Raw genomic sequence first — 8,943 nt, forward strand, 5'->3', positions numbered from 1 at the left:
GTGCCCCACTCTGACTGGGGAGCTTGGGAAGAAGAACAGCTTTGCAGATGCAGCTCATGCCACAGGCTCCTCTGAACCCTGCAGGTTCCCAGGGGAGGAAGGTGCTCTGGCAGGGTGTGGCAGCCCTTCCTCACATAACTCTGCCCTCTGGATGTGGCAGGGCATTCCCTGGGTGCTGCAGCCAGGGCTTCTGGGCAGCAAGCAGATGGGGAGAAGCTCGTGTGTACAGAGAGTTATTCACAAATCGTTTAGGTAGGTAATATATACACACATTCCAGATGTGGACAGACTATTTAAAACAAAAGCACCCTGTTCCTGGCTGATACAGCCCCTTCTGCAAGTTCTGGAAGACCCTGGGACATGACTACTGAGCTTTAACCAAATTCAACTGCTCCTGCGTTGCTCAGAATTGGAAGAGGAGCATGACTTAGGTGGTCATAGTGTAGATGGCAAACTCTGAGTGCACACGTGGGTTTTGCAGCATGGAGCTGTGTCTGGCTGCCTTTCTCCCAGGGCAGCACCTCCTCTGCAGGAGCCTGCAGAGAGTGGACAGAAAGCCCTGACCATGCCTGGCACAAATTCTCAAGGAGCTGCTAAAGACAAAACTGGAATTCTCAGTGCACAGAGGCTGCCCGAATTCAGAGGTGGGAGTGAGTCAGCACGGGCTGCTGGCTCAGACTGAAAGCTGCAGAGCTGCAGACATGTCCCAGCCTGTCCCCAGCCGGCCAGCTCTGCCCTGGGACTGGGGCTGAGCAGGAGCATCCCCAAAAACTCCCACAGCAAAGGGCTGCCAGTCCTGAGGCAGCAGGAGCCAGAGCTGACTCCAGCCCCAAGGCTGAGGTGCAGAATCCAGGCTGGAGCGGCTCTGCCAGCGCCAGTCTGTGAAAGGGCAGCCAGGCTGGGTCAGGTGAGGCATTGCTCTCCTCCTCATCACCAACAATCCAGTTCCACTGCTACACTGTGCCCGTGCACCTCTGTCTCCTGAATTTAGGCATTTCAGCTCCTACCCTGAATGAGCTTTTCAAACATTGTTGCTTCAATCTCTTACAGACCCTTTATGAAAACAGACTTGGGTGATTATATAAATTCAGAGATTATATAAATTCACCATGGCTACAGTTTGGGACCCACATTCTGAGAAAAGTAAGAGGAAAAAAAATTTTCATTGATGTCTGTACATTGGTTGGAAGAATTTTTCTTGAATTCTCTTTTTTTCAAAAAATCTGAAGTTTGTATAATTCTCCTTGCTTCAATATTTAACAAAGCAATTTTCAAATGTTCTAAACAAGCACCCAGATTTTTTTCTTACCTAAAAATGATCTGTTAAGCCATGTATCTCTGCAGCAACAACGGGAGACGCCTGCTTTGGCTGTAATTTTGTTGTGCAATGCTATTAATTTACAACTTCGGGGTGATCTGGACATGAGTGGACTTGTATGGTTTGGGTTTTTTATCCCTCTTTTTATTTCCCCCTTCCCATGCTTTGTAGAAAAATAAGCATCAATTTTGAAGTGCTAGAACGAGCAGCTTGCTTCTGAGGCTGTCAGACTGAAACAAACGATCTTTGCTTCGAGCTTCCTAAAAAGACATAATTTCTACTCTGTGTAAAAAGCAGAGGCTGCCTTGTTTGTTTTTATTTGCAGCATTCGGCAGCGTTGCTGTAGGCCATGAACTGCAGGATGGCAGCAACACAGGATTATCCTGCAGAGCCCTGACTGGTGAATCCATAACAGCCAACCTGAACTCTGCTGCGGGCTGCCATTTAATACCACAAGAAACTGTTTGCATTTCATCATGTAACCGGTTGTGTGAATTCAAGAACCTTCCCTGGATCAGGCTGTGTTTTCAGATGAAAGAAAGGAACTACCAAATGCTGGGGTGAAATACAGAGTTTGTTTTCTTCTTGGCCTGTTCTCTAAGCATAAACAAATATACTGTAGTGAAGACTCAAGCTCAGGCTACGGAATAAGAGAGATGGGAAGCAGGAATAGATAAGGGAAAAGGGCTGGGGCTGGTCTTTTCTCGTGAGATAGATTTCTTTGATATTGAGGCAACAGGAACAGCCTCAAAACTAAATGGGATCATGAAAATATCTTCAGAGTATCAGCTGAACGGGGAAATCTACTCTCTGGATCCTAAAACCTTTCACTCCCACTGGATTTGGTAGAGAATTGAGCCCATTTGTGACTCTTCCCCTCGGGCTCTGTTAGATGGACTTTTATTCAATGTGATTTCAGTCCAAATCATAATAAAGTTGCTCTGTTCCTCATGAAGCTCACATTATGGATGTACAGCCATCATGGTCTATGGATTGCTTAGTTTTTCCTGTAAAAACAGAAATCCTTGTACAGCTGGGAGCTTGTAAAAACAAGCCTGAAGCTACCAAAATTTTTAGCTGTACAGTATAAATGAGAAACTAAATTCTCCACTGCAAAACATATAGGCTCAAGGTTTTGACAATGAGACTCATTCATGCAGAAGAAGACACTTTCCAGGTGAATATTTCCTTCTTCTGGCATCACACACTGAGTAATGTAATTAAAGAGCGTTTATGAAATGTTCGGGACCGTGCTGCTGGGAATCCTGAACAGAAGGGAAAGTGGGATTGTGTGTGTTTGTGGTGTCCCTAGATGAGCGAGGTGATTTGCAGGCCAAGTGAGAGGTGAGGTTTTGAAAATGCAAGTTTTCCAAGGCAGAGTTTAGGGTCTAAAGGCAGCGACACGCACGCAGTCTCGTCTCACATAATCATTACGCTGAGGTTGCGAAGGTTTTATTCCTGGTGGTCGGTGCTGTGCCGACAAAAGCACCTCCAGGTTCGAGCCCTGCCTGTAGGTGTCATTTAGAAAGGGAGCGAACGGGCTCTGGAAGGGAAGCGGGGCGGCTGCGGCCCGGCCCGGCCCGAGCTGCCTGCGGGCACCGGAGCAGCCGCGCCCGGGGCACCTCCGCTCGCTCCGCCCGAGGGGACACGGGGCTCCCGCGCGTCGGTACCGCGGAAAGCGCCCCCGTCCCAGCCTTTTCATAGATTAGATCGGCTGAATTTTCGTTGAGGCCAGAATATTTTATTTCCCGCAGTACGTTTCGTTAACTCTCATGAGCGCCGTGGTGCGAGACAGACCCGCGCACGCCGCGTTGAACACGGACCCTACTTTTTCTGGGTTTGTTATGTGGAAAAATACTCCGCGATCTTAAAAACCAGTAGTACCTAGGAAAACAATATTTTTAAAATATTTAAGAAAAAATAAAAAGAAAGGAATAAACTAGGAATACTTGAAACGGCAGCATGGTGACTGCCTTGTCCCGGCGGCTTTGCGGGGTGCGCCGAGGGAAGGAGAACTGCTGAGGGACGGAGCGGGGACCGGGAGCGGGGACCGAGCGGGGTCCGAGCGGGGACCGAGAGCGCCCGGCCCTGCCCCGCTCCCGGAGCCCCGCGCCGCCGCGGATCCCGTTCCTCGGGGAAACGGCACTGGGAACAAGGCGCGCCTGGGGCCGCATTTACATCCGTGTCCGTGTGGCTGCTACGTGAACCGAATGAGTGCGGATAATGTCGGGACGGCCCCGGATCGCTGCGGACTCGAGAGACCCCAAAGGTGCGCGCTGAGGGGGCACCGGCCTCGCGTCCGTCCCCGGGAGCCGGGGCGCGGCGGGGCAACAGAATGGAGTAAGAGCCGCAGGAGCGACACCGGGGCTGTGTCGCCTGTCCCCGCCCGGGTCTCGGTGCGGGAGGCGAGAGCCCTGCCTGCAGGCGAACTGCGCTGGCCGAACGGGAGCGGGGCTCTCCGAGCCAGAGGCGGACCGGCGCTCCCCGCCGGAGACACGTTTTCTCGCCAAGAGAAAAGGAAAAAAAAATTTAAAAACAGAAACTAAAAAAAAAAAAACTTTGGGAGAGGAAGGCTGCCGCATTTTCAAACAAACCGATCCCAAACCTTCCAGGTTCTGCTGCCTGCAAAGGGTGAGTAGAAAAGAAAACCCAAACCACTCGGGCTACTCGAGCCTTATCAGCGCTTCAGCTGAAGGCACGGCTTTCGTGGAAATCCTCGTCCGAGCTGCCGGGGCCAGACGTGGGGGTGGCACCGTGCCCCCGCCGCTCGCCGTGCCCCGCTCCTCTCGGCGCTCCCACCGCCAACGGGCTCAGCGCTGCGCAGCGGGGAAATCGCAGCGGGGCCGCGGCGGGGGCTCCCGTGCTCTGTTCGGGAAGGGGAACCCGGTCCGGCTCGGTAGCGGCGAAGCTCCGGTTTGCAGCATCTCTCGGGTCGCCTCTCTCAGCGGGGTTGCGCGGCCGGGATTAAGCCCCGCTCTGCCCGCCTCCCTCCCGGCTTCTCCGCACCGGGGCCGGGCAGTGTCCGGGGCTGTTCTGCCCCCGTGTGCAGAAAGCGAGAGCCCCTTCCCCGCCGCAGCAGGCCGGGACAAGGACACGGCGCCGTGAGCCCCCTCCACCGCTAATTCCCCTCCTGTATCCCCTACCCCGGGAGCGGCCCGGGAGCGGCTCCGCCGGCTCCTTCAGCAGAAGGGTTTGTCCGTCCGCTGCCCGGCCCCGGGAGCGGCGGCGGGCGGGGCGCGGCCTCTGCCGGGGGCACCGGCGGATCGGGCCGCTCCCCGGCGCCGTGCCGGGATCCCCGCTCGTTCTCCCGAAAGGGGTCTCCGCGCTCCTCTGCTCGCTGCCCGTCCCCGTTATTGCATTCCCCTCGCTGCGGCTTTTCTGTGTGCGCCGATAAACCCTCAGCTCTCCGCTTAAGCACAGCTACAGCGTACAGCTGCCAGGGGCGTGTTCCTGCGTTCTCAGGTAGTTGTTTCATATCCCAAAAAGGGCTTAATTAGGAGAGGGGAGAGGGGAGAGGGGAGAGCCCGACAGCCCCTGCCTGCCCTTGTGTCAAGCGTTCAAGTAGCCGCTCACGGAGCTGCGCGCTCACCTTTGCTGCTCGACCGCCGCTCCCAGCTCTGGGCTAAGCTTCTGCCCTGGTGTTCATCCGAAATCCCCCTTGATGGGGCTGTCAAAAAAACCCAAACAAGACCCTCGGATGTCAAATGTCCTTTGCGAGCGAGCGAGCCCTGCCAAGGAGCTGCGCGCCCGGCTCAGGAGTGAGAAGGGAAGAATGTGCCATTTGGCGGAGGTGATGACACACGCGGCAGTGCTGCTACACCTGCACCGGCCCTCGCCGCGGAAATGCCTGCGAGGGGGAGCGCCGGGAGCAGCATGGGTGGCCGGCAGAAAGAAGCTCCCCCGGCCCTGGGGAGCCCAGCAGCCCCGGCCCCGACGGCGGGGCACAGCTGGCTCCGGCTGCTGAGTCGCCCTGAGCGGAGCGAGCCGCCGGGGAGCCGCCGGGAACTGCCGGGAGGGGAACTCTGGAGAGGGTCTCTCCTGCGGGCCTCATCCCTTCGCCGTTTCGTTTTGCGCTTAGGGGGGAACCCGGGGGCGGCGTGCGCTGCTCCGTGCCTGGGTGCGGAAATAGACGGGCCTCCTTTCTGTGACCGAAATCACACAGCCCGGCTTTGGGGGCATCTCCTCCGCCGACGGGAGATAAAGGATTGGCTATATGGCTCTAGGTGAAGATGCAGAAACGTGTTCTGAGACATATAGAAATATATAATTTTATATGTACATATATACATATATATAAATCTAATAGTTGTTCGAAGAGCTAATTTATATCTCGGTTAAAATACGTTTCTACATCTTCGACCGCCTTTACCCGAAATTAGTCTGTCCCTGGTAGTGGAGCAGGGACCCGTGGCCGGGCAGAGGAACTAGAAATCCGCTCACCGAAGCCCCCCCACGGGCTCACGCCTGTTTACGAAAATTGATGTCGCACTTAAAATCATCCGGACAGGGCACATCGTGAGAGGCGGTTCGCGTGCAAGGAAGTCAGGAGCGAGTCTGAGGGCCATGAGCTGCCGACGGGCAGAGCTGCGGGCTCCGAGGTGAGCGTGCAGCTGCTGCCAGGGCCTCTTTGGGCAGCCCGAGTTGTGTTTGAGCACGGGCAGCGAGGCCAGGTCCGGCGGAGCCGTGCCGGCAGCGGAGGGCTCGCTGCAGCGCCCCGGGGGCCGAGCGAGGCTGCGGCCGGCGAGCGCAGGTGGTGCCGGCCCTGCGGAGCCCGGCCCGGCTCTCGCGGCTGCCGGCCGTGCCTTGTCTGCTGGAAAGGCTCGGGGACCAAACGGGGCCGGTCTGCCCCGCTCCCGGGACAGGACTGCAGAGCCCGTTAGAAACCAGTGTGAATGAAGTGTCCGCTGCTGTGCCCCGGGCCACTGGTTTGTCACAGCGCGACATCTCTTGTGCTCGGGCCAGCTGACACTGCCTGTCTGCTGCTCGGGGAGGCTCTGCCTGAAGGCAGGAAAGGGGAAGGAGAGGGGAACGTGAGTGCCACACACGCTACTCCAGGAACCGTGTGAAATAAGCCGGAGCCCTCCAGGGGAAGGAGCAGGAAAGCTGCCCAGTGTGTCATCCCCCGTCTCGCCACCCTGCCCCGGCCCTCGAGGCGCCTGTCAGCCCCGCAGCCGCGCTGGGGGTCTGCGTGTACTCTGCGGGGAGGGGGAAGGGGCGACCCGACACCTTTTGCTTTCTGCCTCCTGCAAATAAGAGCTGCAAGAATCGACTTGCAGGGAGCGGCAACAGCCTCCTTGTGCTCCCCGGGCGCGATCGGTTGGCGGGGCCCGCGGCCAAGACATATAAACGCGACCGCGTGTGCGGCTGGAAGTGTGACAAGCCGCCGTGGCAGGGCGAGCGCCGCGGGCACACCCCTTCGCACCCACCGCCTCCAGCGCGACCCCGCGCCGGGCGGGAGGGGAGCGCAGCGCCGCGGGCCCCGGCGGGCTCCGGGGTGGGCGGCGGAGGCTCGCCCAGCGCCCCCCGGACGCCGCCCCCCGCCTCCCCCCGCCCCCGGCGGCGCGGCCGAGCCGGGGCGGTTCCGCGCCGCTCCGCGGGGCCACGTCGGGCCGCGTGCGCGCGGGGCTGAGCGCGGCGCCGTGACTGCGGGGTGAACTCGGCCGTGCCCAGCGGCTCGGCGGCGATAGGGGAGCGGGCTCCTGACGAAAGCGGAACTCGGCCGGGCCCATACAAATCAGAAAAGAGCCCGGCCGCCGCGGCAGAGGGGAGCGGAGCCCGCGGGGGCAGGGACGCCGCCGCCGCCGCGCTGCACGGACCAGCGGCGCCGCGAGAGGCGCCTCCCGATCTCCGGCCGGGTCCCGGCTTCGACTTCGGCTTCGGCCCCGTCGCGGCGAGCGCGGAGCGGGACGGCCGCCAGCAGCGGGCTCCGTGCAGCGGGCAGCGCTCCGCACCGCGCGGCGCTGCGCTGGGCGCCCCGGGCGGCGGGCGCGGGGCACCATGATGAGCAACTACCCGGACGGCGAGGAGGACACGGTGGCGCTGCTGGCGCATGACACCGGCGGCAGCAAGGAGCCGGATCGGGGCAAGGAGGAGCTGAGCGCGGACAAGGGCCCCGAGAAGCCGGACCCCTCGCAGAAGCCCCCCTATTCCTACGTGGCCCTGATCGCCATGGCCATTCGGGAGAGTGCGGAGAAGAGGCTTACGCTGTCTGGGATCTACCAGTACATCATCAGCAAGTTCCCTTTCTACGAGAAGAACAAGAAAGGCTGGCAGAACAGCATCCGCCACAACCTCAGCCTCAACGAGTGCTTCATCAAGGTGCCCCGGGAGGGCGGCGGCGAGCGCAAGGGTAACTACTGGACCCTGGACCCCGCCTGCGAGGACATGTTCGAGAAGGGCAACTACCGCAGAAGACGAAGGATGAAACGGCCTTTCCGGCCGCCTCCGACCCACTTCCAGCCGGGCAAGACCCTCTTCAGCCCCGACAGCTACGGCTACCTGTCCCCGCCCAAGTACTTGCAGTCCACCTTCATGAACAACTCGTGGCCGCTGGCGCAGCCCCCCGCGCCCATGCCCTACACGTCCTGCCAGATGTCTGGTGGGAACGTCAGCCCCGTCAATGTGAAAGGACTCTCGGGCCCGGCGTCCTACAGCCCCTACTCGCGGGTGCAGAGCATGGCGCTGCCCAGCATGGTGAACTCCTACAACGGCGTGGGCCACCACCACCACCACCACCCGCACGCCCACCACCCCCAGCAGCTCAGCCCGGCCAGCCCCGCGCCGCCCGCGGCCCCGGCGGCAAACGGAGCCGGCCTCCAGTTTGCCTGCGCCCGCCAGCCCGCCGAGCTGTCCATGATGCACTGTTCTTACTGGGAGCACGACAGCAAACACAGCGCCCTGCACTCCCGCATAGACATCTAGGGAGGCTCCGGCCGGCGCCGTCACAGCAATGCACCGGCCCCGCTGCCCCTCTGCTACCCCGCCGCGTTCCCCTGCGCTCCGCGTCTCTCCTCCTCGTCTCTAGTCACGGACTTCCCTCTCCCTGTGCCCAAACTCTCGCGGTGGGGAAATAGCAGCTTTGCCCCGCGCGTAGTGTCAGTGTAGGACCGTCCCTCCGTGAGAAGAAAGCCGTGTAAGTGTGGGGGTTCCCCGCGGGGCTGCGCCGGGCAGCGGCGGCCGGGCCGCCTCTCCGGGCGAGCGGGGATTCACCGGGAGTTTCTCCGCTCTGTGTGTGTGTTTGTGAGTTGTTGGGTTCGGTGGGGTTTTTCGGTTTGGGTTTGTTTGCTTTGGTTTTGTTTTGTTTTGTTGGGGTTTGGTTTTGGGTTTTTGGGGTTTTTTTTTTGGCGGGGGAGGGAGGACGGGGGGAGCATCTAATTAAAAATTGGTTGTTCAGCCCTCCAAATTATGCTCCTTTGCAATTCGGCAGTAATCCTTTCGGGCTCAGCCAAGGGGAGAGTAAAACGGAGTTTGTAAATAGCGGAGGCATTTTCACGCGTGCGGTGCGGGGCTGGCGGGGCCTAGACACTATCGTGTGCCCGCGGTGCTCGTCCTCTTCTTCATCCCCTCTGTCTTCTTCCTCGCTCTGCAAAGCACTGCGCTTCTTCCGAGCTGTGGCTTTTCGTTGA

The 8,943-nt window shown here is 59.5% G+C and overlaps 1 protein-coding gene across 1 annotated transcript; it reads left to right on the forward strand.

Annotated features, from left to right (window-relative positions):
- Nucleotides 1-7,315: 7,315 nt before the first annotated feature.
- On the forward strand, nt 7,316-8,239 carry FOXL2 (forkhead box L2; the record flags this gene model as incomplete). Its single annotated transcript, XM_084212329.1, has 1 exon — nt 7,316-8,239. The coding sequence occupies one exon, from the start codon at nt 7,316-7,318 to the stop codon at nt 8,237-8,239; it is 924 nt and encodes a 307-aa protein (XP_084068455.1).
- Between the last annotated feature and the right edge of the window lie 704 nt (nt 8,240-8,943).

The sequence above is a fragment of the Fringilla coelebs genome (assembly GCF_963513975.1).
Source record: "Fringilla coelebs genome assembly, chromosome: 10".
NCBI lineage: Eukaryota > Metazoa > Chordata > Aves > Passeriformes > Fringillidae > Fringilla > Fringilla coelebs.